Below are 25,580 nucleotides of genomic sequence, written 5' to 3'. Positions count from 1 at the left end.
TGATCTCAGCTCTAATCTTGATGATTTCCCTTCTTATGTGTGGAGTTGGTTTGGTTTGTTGTTGATTCTCCAGTTCTTTAAGGTGTAGAGACAGCTGGTGTATTTTGGATTTTTCAATTTTTTTGAGGGAGGCTTGGATGGCTATGTATTTCCCCCTTAGGACCGCCTTTGCTGTATCCCATAGGTTTTGGACAGAAGTGTCTTCATTCTCGTTGGTTTCCATGAATTGTTTCAGTTCTTCTTTGATCTCCTGGTTGATCCAAGCATTCTTAAGCAAGGTGTTCTTTAGCTTCCAGGTGTTTGAGTTCCTTCTGAACTTTTCCTTTTGATTGAGCTCCACTTTCAAAGCATTGTGATCTGAAAATATGCAGGGAATAATCTCAGTCTTTTGGTATCGGTTGAGTCCTGATTTGAGACCCAGTATGTGTTCTATTCTTGAGAAGGTTCCGTGTGCACTTGAGAAGAATGAGTATTCTGTTGTTTTAGGGTGGAATGTTCTGTATATATCCATGAGGTCCATCTGGTCCTATGTGTCATTCAATGCCCCTGTTTCTTTATTGATTTTCTGCTTCGATGATCTGTCTATTTCTGAGAGAGGCGTGTTAAGATCTCCTATTAATGTATTCATATCAATATGATTATCTTGATTAACAGTTTTCTTATGCTCCCATATTGGGGGAATAGATATTTACAATTGTTAGATCATCTTGGTAGATAGTCCCTTAAAGAATGATGTAGTTTCCTTCTGTATCTTTGACTACGGTCTTCAGTTTAAAATCTAATTTATCTGATATGAGAAGATTACAGGGTATATGAAGAGCTATATTAAAAAATTAAAAAAGATTACAGGATATAATACGTATAACATACAAAATATATGTTAATCAACTGTTACTGGTAAGGCTTTCCGTAACCATACAACCTTCTATAGAATTCTACACAGCTGTCTGCACCCGTGAGGGTGAAGGGCATAGGGGTTAGGGAGAGTGACACGTCCACACAAACTGAGAGGATGGTCTTTACCACCACACAGTGAGGGCGACACCTGGGCATCACCTGAAGCTCATATCAAGCCAGTCAGCACTTTATTAGGGGCTGGTGAAGGTGTGCAAGAGCAGGAAGGATGTGAGTTGAGCCGACTGGTGACTGCGGTAGGACTCTGACCTGTCTCCACTAAAGTTTTGATTTCCCTTTATAAGTAAGTGAGGACCATTGACAGACCTTCTAAAATGGATCTGGTATATACAAAAGTTTCTTTTAAAAGATTAAAATTTAACATAGAAAGTAATGTTCCTGTTCTTATATAGTTTTGGTCTCATGTGCATTCTGAGTAATAAGGTTTAAAGTCACATATTCAATGACAGAGCTCAAATAGTAGTACAGTATTAAAAATCTTGTCTTAAAAATCCTTCAAAATTCATGAAGTGAATCTGACAGTGTTATTACATAGGTCATTTATTATCAAAGGAGAAATGTTATCCAAAGCCAGCAATTTGTTTGTAATATGTATGAAAATATTTTTATATAATACATATAGTGTCAAAATTAAATATACATTCCATTAATTAAAAGGTCAACATATATTATTCTGTTAAAAATATACTTCCCAAATTGCAAACTCATTTAGAAAAACTTTATTACACATAAATGACAAAAGTAACTCAGCATTATGGTTTGGCATCCTTAGAACAGGTGACTTTCTATTTTGTGAAATCATTCTTTATGGTCATCTTAAAACATTTGCTATACCATTAATGAAGGCACTGTCTTATGCATTCAAGTTTAATTACATGTCTTAATCTCACTGAAGTATCTTGGACTCCATACTGCTTCTTTAGCCCTTACTCTCATTGGCATTACCCACATTTGTTAACTCTGAAACATTTCCAGCACAGAAGACAACAATTTCCACTCTTCTTGTAGCATGCTGGTGCACAAAATTATTTGGATAATAAAGCAATGTTAATTTTTAATTCCTGCAACCTTTATATACTTCACAGATTTTACAAGTCTTCTTCTGGAATTTTAAGACAGTTTTTAGAAGTATTATTGCCTTTAATACCTTACTTGGATTGTCTTGCAAAAAATCACAGAATTAATACTGATTGCTCTATGTCCAAAAACATATGAAGGTTTATCGATTGCAGCATTTGGTTTACACTGTTTACATCCATCTTCTAGTACTACGGTATGAATTACTCAATTGCTCTAATCCGCTTTTACCAGGATGCATTCTGTAACTTCTAGGGTCCTCTACCCCCCATTATGAGCAGATATATTCTTGAAGGATACAAGTGAAGTTCATATGTCTTTATATTGCCACTCCATATTTTTCAATGTTCTTTAGAGCCCCTCAAAATTTTATTCCAACAAGTTTTTATTTTTTGTAGTAGTATCCCTAGGGAACACAAGCTCTTCTGTTTTCTCTGTTCCTTTACAGATTTATTGTCTTCCTAGAAAAAGATATTAAAACAAATTTTAAAATTATATTGAAAAAAATACACATTTTCAAGTGTTCAAACTTTAATTTCCATCATGTTAGGTTATGCTGAAGGTTTGCTAACTAACCAGGATGGCTACTTTCTTCATACACTTGTTTTCTAGTTTATGTGCTCCTATAGAAGTGGTTTGCTCATGTCTTTTGTTCATTACCTATTGATGTGCTCATTTTGTTGCTTTATTAAAAAAAAAAATGGTGCTCTGATATTTCCCCTCGCCTCTTTCATTTTAAAGTAGTGGCTTTAAGGGTCACCTGGGTGGCTCAGTTGGTTAAGTGTCTGACTCTTGATTTTGGCTCAGGTCATGATCTGAGGGATGTGAGATGGAGCCCTGCATGGAGCTCAGGCACTGCATGTGGTGCCTGCTTAGGATTCTCTCCTCCACCTCCTACCTCCGCACACTGTCTCTCTCTCTCTCAAATAAATAAATAAAACTCTAAAAAAAAAAATTAAGCAGCGGCTTTAAAAACTGTAGCTTAAAGGAATCCAATTTCTAAGGGGTACATCCCATCTCCTTTTATTAACAATATAATGATTGTTTTCAAAATGAACCATAGAAAAGGAAAAAAAATTCGAAGGGAAACATAAAGGAATTAAGTTGAATAAAAAGCTGATGAAGAAAGAAAATTATACAATTATTCTCACCAAGTTTTTAGTGGGTTGGACTTCACCCTGGGAAGGTAGCTTTATTCCTTCCTTAAAAACAAAGTCACTTTGATAATATTGAATATTAATTGTCTATTGCTCCTTTTATTAATGTCTGCTAAATTTTATTTTGTTTTATTTTCACGGCTAAATTTTAAATTGCTGTCAAATTCATCTAATCTATTAGAGAATCTTCAGTTTTGATAGTATGGAAGAATAATTTCATTTAGAAATAGAATATCAGGAAAAAGGAAAAAGCAAGACAGGTTATTTTTCCTTTTTCTTTTTAACAATTTAGGATGTTTATTTTTAAATTTTTTTATTTCAAGTTTTTATTTAAATTCAAGTTAGTTAACATGTATGGTAAAATTGGTTTCAGGTGTAAAATTTAGAGATTCATCTCTTATGGATTTATAGAAAAGAGAACAATAGAAATTGGTAGGAGAAGAATAAATGAAACAAGATGGGATTGGGAGGGAGACAAACCATAAGTGACTCTTAATCTCACAAAACAAACTGAGGGCTGCTGGGGGGAGGGGTTGAGGAGAAGGGGGGTGGGGTTATGGACATTGGGGAGGGTATGTGCTTTGGTGAGTGCTGTGAAGTGTGTAAATCTGGCGATTCACAGACCTGTACCCCTGGGAATAAAAATATATGTTTATAAAAAATTTAAAAATTAAAAAAAAAAAGAAATTTCATATAGAAGACTAACATAAGTAAGGGGTCAAAACTGGAAATAAACTTGGTGAATCCAAAACACCAAGAAGAGACTGGCTTGCATCAAGTAGATAATATAATGATAAATGAAGTGGTTCACATTCTATCATCTTTATTTTCATCGCTCTCAATAAGGCTCAAGGATAATCTTACCATCTTACCGCCTGTGGTCAACTATAGGTATTAAAAAATAAGAACACATAGGAACACTTTTATGTCATGAAAATGTTAAAAATTTCTTTTTAAGAAATCATAAGAAACCTTTTGGCTTTTCTGGCCATTGGTAAAAATTTCTGAAGAGGAGGATAGTGGTAATAATAATATATCATTTATTGAAACCTTTCTAGTACTAAGCACTTTACATGAATTATGCCAATTAATTAACCCTGTCACCATCCTGTAATGTAGATATTATATTTTTCTCCATTTTGCAGATAAAGAAACTGTGGCCTAGTATCAAGATTGTGTCTTCCAAATTTTGTTTTATTGCTTATATTTCATAACCACTAGAAGATAAGTAGGGAAAATTAGCCCTATACTTAACAAAAATGATTGAAGCAAAAAAATTTTAAAAATTGGACATATATGTATATATATATATATTTTTTTTTTAACATGTGAAGTTTTAACATACAAAGATATTAAATGCTTTTGATTATCTGTTTTATTGGCTATGAGTTCTTATAAATGTGTACATCTATGGACAAAAATTATTAATGAGTTTTAGAGGTAAAAATTCACCATTCCCACCCAAGTTAATGACATTAACCTCGACCAACATTATTATAGCAATGATGTATGCACTTCCTTATTTTTACTCCGCTTCTGTAAACTATTTGCCCTAGCAAAGAATAGGTGCTTTCCTAGTTAAGACTTTCCTCTTCTAGAGTTGAGTAAATATATTTCAACTTTAAGTGATGATAAACAGAATTCTATGATACCAGATATGATCACCAGAGAATTATAGTATCCTATCACAGGACTAGTTGATATTTTTGTTCAAAGTAAACAACTTACCTTGGGGGTACAGTTCAACAATTGTAATGTGCCCTGTGAAACTCTTAATAAGTGGAGATTGAAATCCTCACTGTCATTCACTTTCACAAACTGCTTCAACTTGTGAGCAGCACGATATAAAAATATACCTTCCTATTACAGAAAAAAAAATCAGAAGGGTTGTGGTTCAAACAAAATATTAAAAAATGATAAGCTTTTATAAGGAGCCTAAAGCCAGAAAGGTATTGCCAAATAATGCCCCACCTCCGCCCCAGATTTCTATTCCGGTTAATCACATGACTGACAAGTAACTAGACTAAAACTGTTTAGCTCCTAAGTGACAATCTGGAGTGCCTAGAATTTGCCTTAATGATTATTTGTCTTTTTGAAGTCTCCTTTCTTCATAATATAAATTTATGATCTTATCACTTATGGATGAACCTATAACAGCATTATTCCATTTTAAATGAGTCAACCAAAGGAGAGGGCTTCGGGAGGTGACAATAGTGGAAGGTATGTGGTTTCTCTTCTTATTATTTTTGTACCTGTTGAGTTATGGATGAATAGCTGGCAATTAGAAAAAAAAAAAGGTCCATTTTTCACCTCAAACAAGCCTTTCAAATATTTAAAGTAAGAAATTAGAATAAAAAGAATTTATGAATATATAATGTGATACTATGAGGTTAACTCAGCTACTGTGAGTTTAAAAAAGACTGAATATCATACTAGTTTCTGTAGAAGGAACTAATACAAAATTTGGTTGTAAGTTTTGTAAATTGTAGTATTGCACCAACCAGAAGCAGTCGTTGTTTGAAGATAAGCAAATATTGAAGGAAGAAATTTCAAAGGCCTAAAAGTAAATTATTCCCATGACTTATGTTTGTGTGTGTGTGCAAGCAGTCACTCTAACAAGGATTTTCCTGCACAAAAATGTCACAAATAAGGGAAGTGTATCTTTGAATTCAGCAGTTCTAGCATTTTCCAAAGTGAAAACTGAAATGCTAAAATAGAAAAAAATATTTACTGAATAAACATAGGATTTTTTATAAAATCAAAGTATAAAAGAAGACCATAGTATAATTTAATAGGTCAGTGAGAATTATCTGGTTAAAATGAAAAGATTATGTTATTAATATAATCAATATAATTATCTAATACTTAACAAATAATACAAACTTCTATAAAATCAAGTTTAAATGACATATAAATCCCAAAAAATTATTATTACCTTATTATCATCACATGCATGTTTTTTTAAAACTTTAGGTTCATTGCTCGGGCAATTGGTACGATTTTTTATCATGGTGTCCTGTAAAGAGTAATTATATAATAGTATGGTTAAATTGGGGACTTTTCTAATATGTAGCAATTTTAAAAACAACGTTATAATACTTGCTTTTAATATGTGCATTTTAAGGAAAATAACTTCAGCATGGCTCAGCTGACTAGGCATAAAGAATAGTTTTCTACAGTTAAAGAATAAACCAGTATAGACACAAACCCTCACATATTTAGAGCTTCCCCAGACTCCCTAATTTAATCCCAGAAGTCACTGTGAGATTCTGGTTCATTGGGGAAATAGAAGTGCCTATTTTAGAAGTTATACTATGTAGACAAAGCACAATAAATTCTGAAATCATAATGTTGAGATGCATTTAAGAGGTTCTCCAGTCCAATTTCCTGCCACTACAAAACAGCAACAAAAAGAATTTACATAAGAATAAGAGAAAACCTCTTGACAGAGAGAGTGAAGCTGAAATTTATTTTGCAGCATTTTTACTAACCCAATTTGTCTAGGATGCTTGAGATAGAACTTTGCTAATAAACAATGGGATTGACTGTGTGTGTATTGTTATGTAGGAGTAGGAAGGCAGACAAGCCATGTTAATTTTTCATTTCTAAGGAATGTAGTAGTAGAAGGTGGGGATTACCCAAATCAGGAATTTAGTTGAGGTATTAGGAAGAATTTCCTAAGGATTCAGATTCTCTTATACACAGGATTAGACTGGTTTTGTCAAGCAAACTAGCAATTCTATGCTATCAGAGCTTCCAGAAGTACTTGAAGCAATCACAGCCTGTATGTTGTCACCAAAGAAACAGGGTAAGTGGAGTAATGGCAAGCTTTAGTCTTGGGGTTCTAGTCTTCACCTGCCTTTCAGAAAAATGTGCATTACCCTGGTCACCAGTGAAAAGTATGAATGGTCTCTGGGTTTATCCTGACTTTAATTGTATTTACTATCTGCTTTATGTAGGAATGAGTGTGTGAACATTCATTTAACCACTGGACACTTACTATCAGTCAGTGTGCATGGTCCCTACTAAGCCCAAGGAGTAAAAGAAACAGTTTCAGTTTCTTGTGCCATTTGATATAAAGGGAAGATATTGCATCATCCCTTGGACACTTTTCTATCACTTCTTACCTTTGTAAAAGTATGCTTTGTAAACAAAATTTTTGTTAGTACCAACCTCCCCAGTCATACTGCAAATATCTTAGGTGCAAATGGATATATTTTCCTGTAACTAACTTCATGTTGCTATTATACACACTCCTGAAGAGGTAGTGAAGAATTAACATTTTCCTATTAAATTATCTTCCTATGGATTTCCATTTAACTTCAAAAAACCCCAATAAATCATATATACATTTCTCTCTGATAAAACATGGAGTATTTCATTTTTGCTGTGCCATTACTAAAAAAAATAAAAGAGACTCTTAACTTTAGAGAACAAATTGAGGGTTGATAGAGGGAGGTGGGCAGGCGATGGGATAAATGGGTGATGGGCATTAAGGCATCATACACTTGTGATAAGTACTGGATGTTTTATTAAGTGATAAATCACTAAATTCCAAGACTGCAACTAATATTACACTGCATGCTAGCTGAAATTTAAATAAAAATATGAAACATTAGGAAAAAAAGAAGATAGACAAATGTGCATGTTTTCCAATTTATCAAAATTATTATACAAAAATACATCACAGAATTAGCACTCATTTCTTGGATCATTTTAACAAATTGCATTGCACACAAATATATGAAAAACCACTTGGTTAAGCCCTTGTTCCAATGAGTTTAAAAACGACTCATTTATATGTAGTCATATGTTGTTATATGTATGTACAACATAAGAAAGATAATATTATGCCAGTTGGTTTGTTTGCTAAATGTATGCTGTTTGCTACAGTGTATATATATATATATATATACTGTTTGCTACAGTATATAAAGATTTATTCTACACTAAAAGATTGACTCCTATAGAGGTAATAATTATTGGCTTCAGTGTTTTTTATGAATATGTTAACAGGTATATGAGTGCCAATTACAGTTAGTTTCTGAAACTGTTTTTATTCAAGCCTGGTGAGAAGGATGGCTCAGACTAAGGTTAATAGAATCACAGAGTTGAAGAGAACCTTAGATATCCATCTCTTGAGTCACTTTACTTGATTTACTTTACCAATAATAATTTCTTATAAGCATCATGACATGTTTGAAGATTTCATCATATTTAATAAGGATATGGAAAATCAAAAGAGAAAAGCCAGGATCACAATGACTGCAAACTGCAATATTTTCCAGTATAAAACATGGTGTTACATAAATTGCTCTAAAAATACATAACATCCTTTCAATCTGTAGACTTAACATGTCTTTCATTTCAGTATAGATTTCTTCTTTGAATTTTTTCTGTTACACCTTTAACAGTATCTTCTTCAGAAACACTAATTGTGTTTACAATGGATTTTCTATTTCATCTTTTCTTTTTATATGTTTGTCTTTGATTTTTTTTAAATTTCATATTTTGTGGTTTTCTCTACCATGTCTTCCATGTGCCTGTTCTAACAGGGCACTTATTTATGGTTTTCATTTTATTCTCTATTTTTCCCCTAAATCCAAAGAGCTCACCTTCATTTTCTCTGTTATCTCTTCTCCTCACACTGTATTATTTTTTAGATTTTTTTACTTCAGTTTCTTAGGGAGTGTTATGAAGAAAAATTTGACATTTTCTACTGCTTTCCTAGGTAATTGATCTTTGATCTGAATTCTTCATTTTCCTTATCTATGTATTCATTTGCTTATTTACATGTTCATTTGCCCATTTCTTTTGGTAGTATCAATGCATAGTTTTTAAAAATTTTCTGGTTTTATATACATACATATATATATATATATATTTTTTTAGATTTTATTTATTTATTTGACAGAGAGAGATGACAAGCAGGCAGAGAGGCAGGCAGAGAGAGAGGAGGAAGCAGGTTCCCTGCTGAGCAAAGAGCCTGATGCGGGGCTCGATCCCAGGACCCTGAGATCATGACCTGAGCCGAAGGCAGCGGCTTAACCCACTGAGCCACCCAGGCGCCCCAAGGTTATATATATTTTTAAATTTAAAATCAATTAATTAACATATAGTGTATTATTAGTTTCAGAGAGAGTTCAGTGATTCATCAGTTGTATGTAACACCCAATGCTCAATATACATCATGTGCCCTCCTTAATGCCCATCACCCTGTTACCCCATCCCCCCACCGACCTCCCCTCCAGCAACCCTCAGTTTGTTTCCTATGGTTAAGAGTCTTTTTTGGTTTGTCTCTCTGGTTACATCTTGTTTTATTTTTCCCTCCCTTCCTTTGTGCTCCTTTTTTTTTTAAATTCCACATATGAGTGAAATCATATGATAGTTGTCTTTCTTTGATTGACTTATTTCACTCAGCATAATACCCTCTAGTTCAATCCACATCATTGTAAATGGCAAGATTTCATTATTTTGTACAGCTGAGTAATACTACACACACACACACACACACACACACACACAGACACCACATACCACATCTTCTTTATCCATTCATTTATCTGTAAATATCTGGGCTCTTTCTATAATTTGGCTATTGTGGACATTGCTGCTATAAACATTGGGGGTATAGATGTTATTTTTTGGTTATCTTTTGAAGGGATGCTAAACTAAATTAGATAATATTTTCAGCCAATATTCAACTCTTCCCTCTACCCCATCAGAGGATATATCTGTTTCCTAGGGCTGCTGTGGCAAATTACCAAAGTTTAAACAGAAGTTTATTTAGTCACAGTTCTGCATGCCAGAAATCTGAAAGGAAGGGATCAGTTGGAGAATCTAGGGGAGAATCCATTTGTTTGCTTCTTCTTTCTTCTGTTGGCTACCATCATTTTTTGGTGTTTCTTGGCTTGTGGCCACATGGTTTCAGTCTCTGTCTGAAATTCTATCACCTTCTTCGCTATGTGTCTGTCATGTCTCCCTCTGCCTTTTTCTCTCTTTTTTTCCTTCCAAGTTTTTATTTAAATTCCAGTTAGTTAACATACAATGTAATATTAGTTTCAGGTGCATAATTTTGTGATTCAACACTTACATGCAATACCTGTTGCTGATCACAAGTGCCCTCCTTTATCTCTGTCACATATTTAACCCATCCCCCCTCCTGCCCACCTCAGTTTGGTAAACATCAGTTTGCTCACTAAACTTAAATGTCTGTTTCCTGGTTTGCCTCTTTTTCCCCTCTATGTTCATTTGTTTTGTTTCTTAAATTCCACATATGAGTGAAATAATATGGTATTTATCTTTCTCTGACTTATTTTGCTTAGCATGATACTCCCTAGCTCCATCCACATCATTGCAAATGGCAAGATCTCGTTTGTTTTCATAGCTGAATAATAATTCTATGTGTGTATGTGTCTTCTTTATCCATTTATCAGTCAATGGACATTGGGGCTCTTTCCATAATTTGGCCATATTTTTTAACTTTTTAAAAGATTTTATTTGTTTATTTGAGAGAGAGAGAATGAGCACGAGAGAGGGGAGAGTCAGAGGGAGAAGCAGATTCCCCACTGAGTAGGAAGTCCAATGGAAGACTTGATCCTGGGACTCCAGGATCATGACCTGAGGTGAAGGCAGTCACCCAACCAACTTAGCCACCCTGGAGCCCTTGGCTATTGTTGATAATGCTGCCGTAAATATCAGGGTGCATGTATCCTTTCGAATCAGTATCTTTATATCCTTTGTGTAAATACCTAGTAGTGCAAAGTGGGACTTTTTTTTGAAGAACCTCCATACTGTTTTCTAGAGTGGCTACACCAGTTTGCATTCCCACCCCTAGCTTTCTTTTACAAAGACACTTGTGATGGCCATTTTGCTCAAGCATAAGACATAATCTTGTGTCAAAATTCTTAATAACATCTGTAAAGACTCCTCTTCCCTATGAATTTCTAAAGATTTGAACCTGATATCTGTTAAGTGACCTATAGCCTCCTTTGGAGAATATTTCCATGACTGTTGGTATTGAGTTTGACCAAAAGACCATGCTTTGGATAGTGGCTATTTGCAAACTGGACAACAGCAGAGGTTTGAGATGTATTTGCCCAACTGAATTTGCCTACTTGTATTCATGTGTTTCAACATGAGGAGAATAAGCCTCTGGTAGCCATTTGTTCATTATTTATTATGACAAAATAAATTATTACAAACTTTAATAGCTTAAAACAAACATTTATTACTCTATAGTTTCTATGGTTTGGGAATTTGGGAGGCGCTTCACTAGGTACTTCTAACTCTGTGTATTCCATGAGGCTGTGGTTAAGATGTTGGCCACATCTATAATCACTTAAGGCTTGACTGGGACTAGAGGATCCACTTTCAAAAGGCAAGATTGTTGCAAATGGCAAAATTTCATTCTTCTTTTATGGATGAGTAATATTTCATTATATATGTGTGTGTGTGTATGTACACCCTCCCCCCTCATATTCTTTATCCATTTTTCAGTCAATAGATATTTGGGTTCTTTTCATAATTTGGCTATTGCTGATAATGTTTCTATAAGCATTGGGTTGCATGTATCCCTTTGAATTAGTATTTTTGTATTCTTTGGGTAAGTACCTAGTAGGGAAATTGCTGGGTCATAGGATATCTCTATTTTTAACTTTTTGAGGAACCTCCATACTGTTTTCCATAGTGGTTGAACCAGTAAGTATTCACCAAGAATGCAAAAGAGTTCCCATTTCTCTGCATCCTTGCCAACACCTGTTGTTTCTTGTGTTGTTGATTTTAGCCAGTAATATCTCACATTGTGGTTTTGATTTGTATTTCCCTGATGACCAAATGGTGTTGGGAAGACTGGACAGCAACATGGAAACAAATGAAACTGGACCACTTTCTTACAAAATACACAAAAATAAATTTAAAATGGTTGAAAGACCTAAAATTGAGACAGGAAACCATCAGAACCCTAGAGGAGAACACAGGCAGTAACCTCTTTGACATCGGCTGTAATAACTTAATAGATATGTCTCTGGAGGCAAGGGAAACAAAAAGAAGAATAAACTATAGGGACTTCATCAAAATAAAAACCTCTTGCGCAGTGAAGGAAATTATCAACAAAACTAAAAGGCAACTTATAGAATGTGAAAAGATATTTGCAAATGACATACCTGATAAAGGCTTAATACAAAAGTGTATAGAGAACTTACAAACTCAACACCCAAAAAATGAATAATCCAGTTAAAATATGAGAAGACATGAAGAGACATTTTTTCATAGAAGATATACAAATGGCCAATAGACTTATGAAATGATGCTCAACATCAGTGGTAATGACTTTTTAAATAAATAACAAAGGAATGATTCATGAGAGAAATAATTGATAATATGGATTTCATTAAAATAAAAACTTCAAAACACATACATATACATACATATTTTCCCTGATTATAGTAATTATAGTAGCACTATCTATATTAATATATGTACATAATGTAATATATAATGTATGTAATATATAATATAGTAACACTGTATATAGTATAATTACATTTATATTATATTATATTATATTATATTAACACATACATACACCTATCCTTTGAAAACAAAGTTTGCAAAGTAAACTTTTAGAGACTGGTTTTCTTAGGGTTGTTAAGATAGATAGGGAATCAACAGAAGATTAATATGTTATCATCTAATGACTACATCTATGATTAGCCTTGTAGCCATGGTAACTAGTTAAGAATCTAAGTGTTTCTAAATGAGGTCTTTCCACCCAGAGTGATTTTTATTTAGATAAGATGAATACCAACGTAGGAGTACAACATTATTTTGCCACACAAAGTTGCATCAAGTGGCTCAGCATACATTCCAATCCTGCCTTACCCATATGGATGCCCCAGACATTTCTTTTTAGTTGAGATGTAATTGGCATGTAACATTAGTTTCAGGCATACAACAATGATTCAGCATTTGTGTATATTGCAAAATGATCACCCCAATAAGTCTAGATAACATCCATCACTATACAGTTAAAATTTTTTTCTTATGATGAGAAATTATAAGATCTACACTATTAGCAACTTTCAAATATACAATATAGCACTAAATAACTATAGTCACCATGCTTTACATGACATTCTCAGGACTTACTAATTATATAATGGGAATTTTGTACCTTTGACTACACTTACCCGTATCCACCCCCTCTCCCCATTGGAATTTTTAGAGCTTATTTGGCTCTATGGCAAGCACTAGCATGCAAACATGCTATAGATACAATGTTGCACTTTCAGTCACAGTCCGTAGATTGGAGGAGGAAGAAACAATTTTAATTGCACTGAGGCAATACTAAGAAAGTTTATAGAAAAAGTAGAGAAAAATCATATCTTAGTAATAATGATGATATAATTGACTTTTAAAGTTTAACAATATTTTCTAACCAACGTCAAGATTCCGGTGTGGCTCTAGTTACTGAAGATCCACAGATCAACAAGTACTCCTGTGATACTTTGAATCATGGTGTTGAATGTGTGTTTCTGTAAAAGACACAAAGCTTAACTACTTCTCTCTCCTATTCTCAGAAAGAGCCTTTGAATTCACTGCTATTATTACTCCATTATTACACTGGGATATAATACACAATTTCTTTCAAAGGAAAAAATGGAGGCATAAAGAGACAGAGTAATTTGTCCAAAGGCACAGTTAGTGAATGTTAAAAATTATGCCTAGGCCATCTAACTCCAGAGTCCTTTCCATAACTGTAATGCTTTATTTGCTTTCTTTTGGAATAGTTAAGTGAAATGTTTGTTATATAATGGGAATTTTTCAGTGGAGAAGCCAGTGTTTCAAGGAAAAGAATAGATAACTAATTAAATAAAAATTGAGTCTTAAGAGGAGGCCATGTGGAATAAAATCTCAAGTGCATTTTTAAAGTTGTTACTTTTAGGATACAGGAAGATATGTCTTTCTCCAAGGCAGAAGTGAAAGAGAAGATTGCCTTATTTATAAGAATTTTTACATTAATATTGCCATATATTGTATGTGAATATTTCCTTACAATAATTTTTTATTAAAATAAAATATTCTTCTTTGTAGACATACAAATGGCTAACAGACATATGAAAAGATGCTCAACTTTTCAAGCAGAAGATACTCCCTGATAAAGTCAGGGAAATGCATATCAAAACTGCAATAAGATATCACCTCACACCAGTCAGAATAGCTAAAATAAAAAACAGGTAACAACAGATGTTGGTGAGTATGCAAAGAGAGGGGAACCCTCTTACACTGCTGGTAGGAATGCAAGCTGGTGCAACCACTCTGGAAAACAGTATTGAGGTTTCTCAAAAAGCTAAAAAAAGAACTACCCTAAGATCCAGCAATTGTACTACTAGGGTATTTATCCAGAGGATACAAAAATACTGACTCAAAGGGATATATACACCCTGATGTTTATACAACATTATCAATAATAACCAATTTATAGAGAGAGCCTAACTGTCCATTGATTATTGAATGAATAAAGAAGATGTGATTTATATGGATCACACATGTATGCACACACACACAACACACAGAGAAATATTACTCAGCCATGAAAATAATGAAGTCTTGCCATTTACAACAATGTGGATAGAGCTAGAGAGTATTATGCTAAGTGAAATAATTCAGTGAAAGACAAATACCACTTGATTTCATTCATATGTGGAATTAAAGAAACAAACAAACAAACATGGGGAAAAACAGAGGCAAACCAGGAAACAGACTCTTACCTATAGAGAATAAACTGATGGTTACTGGATGCAATGGGATGGGTTAAACAGGTGGTGAGTATTAAGGGGGGCACTTGTGATTAGCACCAGGTATTATATGTAAGTGATGAATCACTGAATTCTACAACTAAAACTAATATTACACTGTATGTTAACTGGCTGGAATTTAAATAAAGTCTTAGGAAAGAAAAAAAAAAGAAATAAATATATTTTGTTATCTTTGATAATACTTCTGAAGTTTATTTTATTCATAGTGTGACCACACACCCCAGTTTTCTGGGACCAATCTTGATTGTACCAGAGTGGCAGCCTATTGGTTAGCTTCCTTTTACATTTTTTTTTTTAAGATTTTAATTATTTGTCAGACAGAGAGAGCACAAGCAGGCAGAGTGGCAGGCAAAGGCAGAGGGAGATGCAGGCTCCCCACCAAGCAAGGAGTCCGATGTGGGACTTCATCCCAGGATTCTGGGATCATGACCTGAGCTGAACGCAGATACTCAACCAACTGAGCCACCCAGGTGCCCCCTTCCTCTTACATTCTTAAAAATGTACTAGATTGGGCAATAAATTTTTTGCTCACCCTACTTGTACTATGGTACTTTGATTTTTGGTTTGCATGGTATAGAGTTTTCCTATCTTTTTTTAAAAAAATTACTTTTAACATAACTTAAAAATACTTTTAATGTTAAATATATTACTTGCTTGCCATTATTCAAATAATATTGGTATGTATGATAAAAATCTTTTTAATTTCTCTCCTCTGTCCCCACTATAATCACCCATCTGAGGTGACTGGTATTAGCAGTTTGATGAAAATATCCTTGCTCAAGAAAATCGATGTTTATATGTAATGTATATAATGTACATATAAGCTTTCAAAATTCACTTATATAGGATATGTGAAGGAGATACACACACACAATATATATATATATATGACATATGAAGGATGTATGAAGGTATTTTCTTTTACCATTTAAAAAAATTTCATAGGGGTGTCTGGGTGGCTCAGTGGGTTAAGGTTCTGTCTTCAGCTCAGGTCATGATCTCAGGGTCCTGGGATTGAGCCCCACATTGGGCTCTCTGCTTGGCAGAGAGCCTGCTTCCCCTCTCTCTCTCTCTGTTTGCCTCTCTGCCTACTTGTGATTTCTGTCAAATAAATAAATAAAATCTTTTAAAAAAGGGATTCATAGTATATACATTACTTTTTGTTTTGTATTATTTTCACTTTATATAGTATAGTGACTATCATTCTAGGCCAAATATATCTAGAACAATTTTTCATGACTGTATTATATTCCACATCCTGTGTATTCTAGTTTTATTCAACAGTTTTCTTTTATTCAACAGTCAATATTTGCTCCTATAAACAGTGCTATAATAGGCATCTTTGTGTGTGTATACATATATATTTTTATGTGTGTATTATCCCCTTTCAGATAAATACTTACATTTCTGTAGAATTGTTTCCCCTCATTGAAATTTGCTAAAGAAAATGGTATATTTATTTTTAATGAATCTTATTTTATTAATGAATTTGATTAATGAATTTGATGAATTTTAATTCATTCACACTTTGACTAGGAAGTAAGGGAGCCCATTCTGTCACATCTTTGCCAGCAACAGATGTCATCAGCCTTTAACATTTTTACCAGTCTTGATATGTGAAAATCTATGCCTCATTGTAGCTTAAAGTTGCATTTCTATTACTATTAGAAAATGAGCATCATTTCATGTTGACATTTTGCATTTCCTTTTATATAAATAGCCAGTTCTTATCCATTCTTAGGTTGCTTTTCTTTTAATAAACAGTTTGTACATTTTATATAAGAAATATTTTAGAACTTTCTATGTTTTATTTCAGTTGTGTCTCTCATATAATGCATATTTTTTATACAATTAGTTTTACTTTCAGACCTTAATTCTTATTTATTGTTAGATATTCATTATTATTTCTTGTGCTCTTTTTCATTTGTTTTGTAATTTTGTCATATTAAAGGTAATTCTTAAAAAGTGTTTTCCAGGGGCGCCTGGGTGGCTCAGTGGGTTAAAGCCTCTGCTTTCAGCTTGGGTCATGATTCCAGGGTCCTGGGATCAAGCCCCACATAGGGGTTTCTGCTCAGCAGGGAGCCTGCTTCCTCCTCTCTCTCTGCCTACTTGTGATCTCTGTCAAATAAATGAATAAAATCTTCAAAAAAAAGTGTTTTCCAAAAAACTGTTAAAATTATATTTTTTCTCAATATAAATGGTAAATATATCTCATATAAATGGTCATTCTGAAACACAAAGAGGGATAAATTATCTATTTTACTTTCAGTTCTCCTGTAACCTCCTGTAACCACTTGATTTGTATATTATTAGTTTTTAGATTAAACATGTTATTATTGTGTTCCCATATTTGTAATAACTATCTAGACACCACAAAACAGTTCAGTATTTGATAGTAGTCATTTTATAGCATCATTTGTTCATTATTGAAATATATTAATATCTTGTTTGATAGGACCAATCTTGCTGTCAGATTTTTGTTGTGATTGTTTTAGATAAGAGAGTTGTATCTTTCCTGAGTGCTATGTATTTTTATTTTCTTTGGCACATTGATTAAAATTTGCCTACGTGTAGGATTGTGGACTCATGTTCTTGTTATTACAGATCTTAGTAGAGATTGGTCAGGTGAAAGTAAAAGTGGGTTAAAAATTGGAGGGCGGCCTAAAATTATCTTCCTTTATTGGAAACCCTTTCTCTTTATTCTTCTAGGATGATACTTGTTTGAAAAACTTCTCTTTGAAATATGCTAGATTTGTTTATTATTATTATTGACATAATCAAAGGAATTTTTGATATTTTTTTAATAAAATACAGAAATAGATCTTTCTTCAATTCTGGAATTTTTACTTCTATTTCATTTGTTATTTTTTTCCTACAATAAAAGTCTTTGCCTTTTCTTTTGAGAGGTCTTTACATGTATGTCTATGAAATGATCACAGCATAAAGTAGCTTTTCTTTTTTATGCACACATTATTATAATATAAACCTTTACCTTCCTAGCTTATTGAGATAAACTCATCTCATTTGCTAAGTTCATTTTTAAAAATTTTTTTAATTTTTTATTTTTTAATCTCACAAGTTCATTATTTTTTTAAAGATTTTATTTATCTGAGAGAAAGACAAAGATGGTGAGAGAGAGAGCATGAGTGGGGTGAGGGGCAGAGGGAGAAGCATACTCCTTGTGAGCAGAAGCCCCCATGAGGGGCTCAATCATCTCAGGACTCTGGGATCATGACTTGAGCCGAAAGCAGACACTTAACTGACTGAACCACTCAGGCAGTCTGCCATGTTATTTCTGAAATTCCTCCTGGTATTATCTAATGTATGATCTGTAATAACTCCTCAGTTCTTGCACCTGATCTCTTCAACTTGCTGTCAAGACCTTCTTCTAGAGATGATGGTATTCATGAATTCACCACTTTCTTGGGTAAAGCTAGTGAGAATCGGTCATATGCCATCTCTAGTTGTGGAAAGGAATCACAACATTTTGTGTCGAAGAATTTTTCTGGCTGCTGGAACTCCGAACACTCCTACTGTAATGAACATTGTGTTTTATTTCCATATCTTATCAATTCCTCCCCCTCTTCATGACTTAGCAGACACGTGATTTCTGGGACTTATTCCACTCCCACTTATAGGTTGGAATCTAATTGGTCTAAGACTTAGATACGAAGTTAATAAGGGTTATCTGATCTTCCTTGTTCCAAGTAATTGGCTCAAATAGCCAAGGTCTAAAGCATTCAGGTCCTTGGTGTTCTACTGTCATAACAACTGTTTCATAGGCAATCCAATAAAAATACAGCCAGAGCCTTGATTAAATTGGCTATGTACAAGAGAATGATCATTCTTCTGGATCTGAAGGAAGCAATAAACTCTGTTCGCTACTGACAAGTCACAACATGAAGCCAAATGGCACACAGAGAAATGTAGAGTGAAAAGAAATGAAGCTGATAGATGAGTGGCTGAAAAATATATGGTACACACATACAGGATTATTACTCAGCCATAAAAAGAATAAAATCCTTTCATTTCCCATAACATGGATTGACCTACAGGGTATTTTGCTAAGTGAAATGGACAAAGAAGGACAAATACCACATGATTTCATTTATATATGGAATCTAGAAAACTAAAAGAAATAAACAGAAACAGATACAGAAAACACACTATTGGTTAACAAATTGGAGAGATCTGGGGGGGAGGCAGATGAAACAGAGGTACAAGCTAGATTAAGAGGTACAAACTTTCAATTATAAAATAGTCATAGAACTGTAATATATACCATAGGAAATATAGTTAATAATATTATAATAACTTTGTATGGTAACAGATGGCAACTAGACTTATCATAGGGATCATTTCACAATGTATATCCAGTGATTGGAAATATCCAATCACTATGATGCATATCTGAAACTAACAGAATATTTTATGTCAATTATATTTCATTTAAAAATAGCCAATAAATACTCTTTAATGATGAAGTTCATTTATGTTGTTTTCTACTACTGATAAGTGAAAGTGTACTAACTGATATAACTTCTTCAGCCTGAAGGATTTCATGACTAATATTCTAGACTCTGGCTACTCTAAAAACAGTTCCTCTTCTGATGCAGCTACTTCTACCAATGAGAATCTGTGGCTCACACTTGCCCTACTTCCACACGGTCACCTTCAGCATTAGAAAAGCTCTCTAGTCCTCTTAACTGAGATTTTTAGAGCAACTCATTTCCAGTTCCAAAGAGAAGAGGGAGTTCTTTCTCCTGTATTAAAAAAAGAGAGAGAGAGAGAAAGAAAAAGAAAAAGAAACAAAGAAAAACAACCAGAAAACAGTTACATTTCTTACCCTCCCAGGCATGTCCTTTTCCTAGAATGATTGATGGCAAACAATACTCGATATATCAATGATCACCACCACCACTACACCCCAGAATCCCAGACAAGCATATTCACAAACAGACTAACTGAAAAAACTAATGATTGGCAGAATTAGCATACAAACAGAGGTTGGCATGGTTATAAAGCTCATGCTTTTTCTACTACACTAAGGTTGCCATCCAAGTAATGTAGACTTGATTAAAAATTTTGATCAACCAAGTTTATTATTTTTTAAGATTTGTATTTATTTATTTGAGAGAGAGCGTGAGAGAGGATGAGAGGGGAGAAGGTCAGAGGGAAAAGCAGACTCTCCCGCAGAGCTGGGAGCCAGATGTAGGACTCGATCCTGGGACCCTGGGATCATGACCTGAGCGGAAGGCAGTAGCTTAACCAAATGAACCACACAGGGGCCCTAATCAACCAAGTTTAACAGAAGAGTTGAGAGTATCTAGCCAAAAACCAAGAAAATATATTATTTTCTCAATCCTGAACCCTATTCACATGTGCTAAAATTCTAAGTTAAATATAGAGTACTATTAATTAACAACTGTAAATTTATTAATCAAATTTCTGAGGTTATTGAAGTATAATAATATTAATTTTCCAGTCCTTCCTATGACCAAGAATAGCCCAAGTAAAACAGCTCTAATTAATGTATTGTCATTTTGTTTCTCATTTAACTTCCGTTCAGAAAATAGTGTTTTATATTATGTCTCCATATACATAAGTAATAGCAGAAATAAGAAGTTAAATGCTTTAACACAAAAAAATAAATGCTTTAACAATTAACATTAATGATAATTCACTATAGAGAGCACACTAGGAATAAAAACAAAGAGGACCAGTCCAAAAATAATATTGAAAATGATTCTTATCAAATATTTCAAAGTCGTATCATGAAAGTGCCTCCAAAGTACTTTTTATACAGAAGAGTTAGAAAAGAAAACTTGTGTTTGTGGGTTCCCACTTGTAGAAATACCTCTAAAGAATTTCTCTGATGTGGCTCAAAATAAGAAAAATCAAACAATCAGCAACATTTATTAAAAATACTTATGGTTCCATGAATGCTCAACAAAGGAGGACACTACAAAAGGATGATAAATAAATCTTAGCTATTAAACCCATTCTTTATCTTGTGCAAAATTATATAAGCATTGGATGCCTATTTTGGAGGTGAAGATATATTTTCTACTCATGAGATCCCTCTCCAGCATTACCAGCACACCCTGGATACATAACTTGGTATTTTACTCATTTGTGTTAACCAAAGTGTGGTTACCAGAGATTGATGATAAGAACCTGTGTTCCAGGAATTCTATGATTCAACAGTTGGCAGATTTCCCTAAATCTCAATGTGCAATATTAAGTACATTGAATAACCACTGAAACCTGGTGGCATATCCACCTGTAGTTGGTATAGTGCCACAGACCAAAAAGTTATGCACATGCTCCTCTGGGTGTGTAGGAATATTATTATGAGAGAGAAAGTTTCATACATGGCAACCATTCTATGTTTTTTTTAAATAAACTAAAGTCCTACATCAATGCAATGAAAAGAAGACTGAAACAGAGGTGTGGATAGCTGGATCCTAACGTTCCTCTATTGGCATTAAATAATTTTTCAGTGGTAATGGACCTCAAAAATTACGCAAGTCAAAGTTCTAGTTTTATGAATTATAAAAGTGAGGCCCTATAGCAGTTAATTGACTTGTTCAAAGTCCCAAAGCTAGGACTCTGACGGAAACCTTTTTCTTTCCAGACCAACAATCTCTCTGTAACAGTACACTGACATGATCTAGCCTCTCCTTGAATTACCTCATCTGTAAAGTGAGTACACTGAACTTGAGCAGTGGTTTTCCAACACCCTGTTCCTTGTAACCCTGGGGTTTATAGAACGACACAGAAGCCACTGAAAATAGGCACAAGATGATAAAGAACACTCAAGGCTCAAAACCTCACTGGAGTTCTATGTAAGATTTATTTGAAAAAAAAATTCATAGATAAATAAAAATTTGAAAACCACAGTTATTGATGATTCACTTCGAAGTTTTAAATGCAAAGTCATCATTTATACATCTTTTAATAGAATTTCACTCTCATATATCAAGCAATTTATAGCCATTTTAAAATATTCAAGGTTTTTATTTGTTTCTGTTCTTAAGGGCATAAAGTAGAAATTTAGAAGTCATTGTTACAGAAATATTCTAACTTGAATAAGATTATAAGAAACACCACTTGTTGAATGCTTACTAAGTTCCAGGAATTGTTTCATCAGCCGGTCATATACCAATTCATGTTATCCATATAATAGTCCAGTGAAGTGTGGGTACTAATTTTTATCCCAATTTTAGAAATAAGGAAACAAAGGCATAAAAAGGTTAAGTATTTATCCAATGTCACACAGCCAGCAAGTGGCAGATTTAGACTGAACATTCACACAGGGTTCACTAAGTCATGGCATAAATAGGTTCACACTAAAGTATTCACTGATTAAAACCTATCTATGGTCTTCACGGTATGCAGAATCCTTTTATCTCTATAAACTACATTTCTAACCTCATAGTACTCAACACCAATGATGGTCATTGATTTAATAAGCACCATTAATAGAAAACAACTGAGGATCATGTATAGCTTTTACATGATCTACAACATCTGTGACATCTTGGTTGGTTATCTGGCTAAGATTTACCTTTATATGCACATGATAAAGGAACCAGATTTTATAAAGCTTATGATATTGGTAAATCTAATAGTGACATAGGTGTGGGTTCAAAACAAATTTAAAAATTACTAATATAGTAATTCTCACAAAATTGCTATCAAAGCATGGGAGTATTAGAAACCATTGTCCTCAAAGAAAAAAGGCACAGGTTTAGTAGAAACCTGGCCAGATATGAGTAAACCAAAGTTTAACAATAATAAGCACATATAGAAAGAGAACTATGACAAGCCCTTTCTACTTCACTAGGACAGGCTCTGTAATCATGCTGTGGTGCTAGCATTCATCTCACTGCCCCTACTTAGAAAAGTGTCTTCTTTTTCTAACTGCTGGGAGCTATTTCAGTCCCACTAATCCTATGGAATCTTGCTTTAAGAACAATATGATTCTCTCAAGAGATGCAGAAAAAGCATTTGACAAAGTGCAACATCCATTCATGATTAAAAAAACAAAAACCTCCAACAAAGTAGGGATGGAGGGAACATACCTCAACATCATTAAGATCAGATAAGGAAAACTCACAGCTAATATCATCCTCAAGGGAGAAGAACTGAGAGTTTTCCTCTATGGTCAGAAACAAGACAGGGCTATCCACTCTTACTATTGTTATTAACTAAGTACTGGAAGTCCTAACCTCAGTAATCAGAAAACAAAAAGAAATAAAATCCCAAATCACCCAAATCAGCAAGAAAGAAGTCAAACTTTTACTACTTGTAGATAACATGATACTCTATGTAGACAACCTGAAAGAGTCCACCAAAAAATTGTTAGAACTGATACATGAATTCAGTAAAGTCACAGGATACAAAAATCAAAGTACAGAAATCTGTTACATTTCTATACACCAATAATGAAACAGCAGAAAGAGAAATCAAGGAATCAATCCCATTTACAATTGCACCAAAAACCATATGATATCTAGGAATAAATCTAACCAAAGAGGTAAAAGGTCTGTATTCTGAAAATTATAAAACACTGGTGACCAAAATTGAAAATTACATGAAGAAATGGAAAAACACTCTATGCTCATGGATTAGAATAACAAATATTGTTAAAATATCTATACTACTCAAAGCAATCTACACATTTAATACAATCTGTATCAAAATGCCACTAGCGTTTTTCACAGAGCTAGAACAAACAATCCAATGGAAAAAAGACTGTCTCTTCAACAATGTTCCTGGGAAAACTGGACAGCAACATGCAAATGAATGAAACTGGACCACTTTCTCATAAAATACACAAAAATGAATTTTAAATGGTTGAAAGACCTAAAATTGAGACAGGAAACCATCAGAACCCTAGAGGAGAACACAGGCAGTAACCTCGCTGATATTGGCTGTAGCAACTTCTTATTAGATATGTTTCTGGAGGCAAGCAAAACAAAAACAAGAATGAACTACTGGGACTTCATCAAAATAAAAAGCTATTGCACAGTGAAAGAAAAAATCAACAAAACAGGCAACTTACAGGATGGGAGAAGATAGTTGTAAATGATGTATCTGATTAAGGGTTAGTAAATATGTAAAGAATGTTACATATTTATGTTATAATGTTAGTAAATATGTAAAGAACTTACGAAACTCAACACCCCCAAAAATCAATAATCCAGTTAAAATACAGGCAGAAGACATAAATACACACTTTCCTGAAGAAGACATACGGATGGCCAACAGACACATGAAAAGATGCTCAAGATCACTCATCATTGGGTAAATACAAATCAAAACAACAAATGAGATATCACTTGAAACCTATCAGATTGGCTAAAAGAAACAACACAGAAAATAACAGATACTGGAGAGGATGTAGAAAAAGGGTACTATTGGTGGGAATTCTAACTGGTGCAGCCACTGTGGAAGTCATTATGGAGGTTCATCAAAAAAGTTAAAAATAGTACTGCCTTGGGGTGCCTCAGTGACTCAGTCAGTTGAGCGTCTGACTTGATTTTGGCTCAGGTCATGATCTCAGGTTCCTGGGATGAAACCCCACATCAGGCACATGCTTAGTAGGAAGTCTGCTTGAGTTCTCTCTCTCTCTCTCCCCCTTCCTCTGCCCCTTCCTCTGTTTTCTCGCTCTCTACCTCCATCAAACAAACAAACAAACAAATAAATAAAACTATCTACCCCCCCCCAAATAAATAAATAATAAAACTGCCCTAAAATCCAGCATTGTACTATTTGGTATTTATCCAAAGAATATAAAAATACTAATTCAATGGGATATATGCACCCTGATGTTTACAACGGCATTAACAGCAATAGCCAAATTATGGAAAGAGCCAAATGTTCATGAAATAATGAATTGAGAAAGAAGATGTGCTATATGTGTGTGTGTGTATACCATATAAATGGAATATTATTCAGCCACAAAAAAGAATAAAATCTTGCCATTTGCAATGACATGGGCAGAGAGTCAGAGAGTCTATCTTTCCTTCAGCTCACTGTGATCTAATGTAGTCAATCTAGTACTTGGCCCCTCATATTCTCTCATTAATAAAATTAATAAAATTAATAAAATTCTATGAGTCCTATGAGTCCTAAAGTTGGAAGAGATATATAAAGTTCAGTTCAGTAAGGCAGTTAGAAAGTAAAGTATGTAAGCACTGAGATTACAAATTCATATTTGGCACATTTTTAATTGCTGACTGTCATATGTGTAAGATAATATATAATCATTACTGCCTATTAACCTTAAGACTGGTGAGTGATTAACATCTCCTAAAATGATCAATGTGCACACATTGGCAAGTTTACAATCAGCTCTCCAGATCTGTGTAAATCTCAACTTCTGTTCCTTAATGGTTCAGTTAAACATTTATTAAGCATCTGAACCTGCCAACTCAAAGATGGATCATATATTTTTTAAGAACTCTAGCGACTGAAGCAAAAATTACAATTTTATAGGGCTTTGAAGAATGGTAGGTCTTAAGTAGGCAAATAAAAGGGAATAGAAGGCTATTTGAGTCAAGGCTGGAGTCCAAGGTTTTCAATGCAATACTGTATGCATTTA

General features: G+C 33.8%; 1 protein-coding gene across 1 annotated transcript in view; it reads right to left on the bottom strand.

The window, feature by feature from the left end:
* Positions 1–1,611: 1,611 nt before the first annotated feature.
* The window catches only part of IL7 (interleukin 7), a 45,411-nt gene continuing 21,442 nt past the window's right edge, over positions 1,612–25,580 (bottom strand). Inside the window, exons 3-5 of the mRNA XM_004762312.3 lie at positions 6,085–6,165; positions 4,878–5,009; positions 1,612–2,453 (exon numbers count right to left, since the gene is read on the bottom strand). Of these exons, the coding sequence (XP_004762369.1) occupies positions 2,334–2,453; positions 4,878–5,009; positions 6,085–6,165 (333 nt within the window). The 3' untranslated portion in view covers positions 1,612–2,333. The remainder of the gene's footprint in view (positions 2,454–4,877; positions 5,010–6,084; positions 6,166–25,580) is intronic.

The sequence above is a fragment of the Mustela putorius genome, unplaced genomic scaffold, assembly GCF_011764305.1.
Source record: "Mustela putorius furo isolate JIRA1106 unplaced genomic scaffold, ASM1176430v1.1 tig00003846_pilon_pilon_pilon, whole genome shotgun sequence".
Lineage (NCBI taxonomy): Eukaryota > Metazoa > Chordata > Mammalia > Carnivora > Mustelidae > Mustela > Mustela putorius.
Note: the sequence above shows the minus strand (reverse complement) of the source record. Positions and strands in the feature narration are given on the sequence as shown.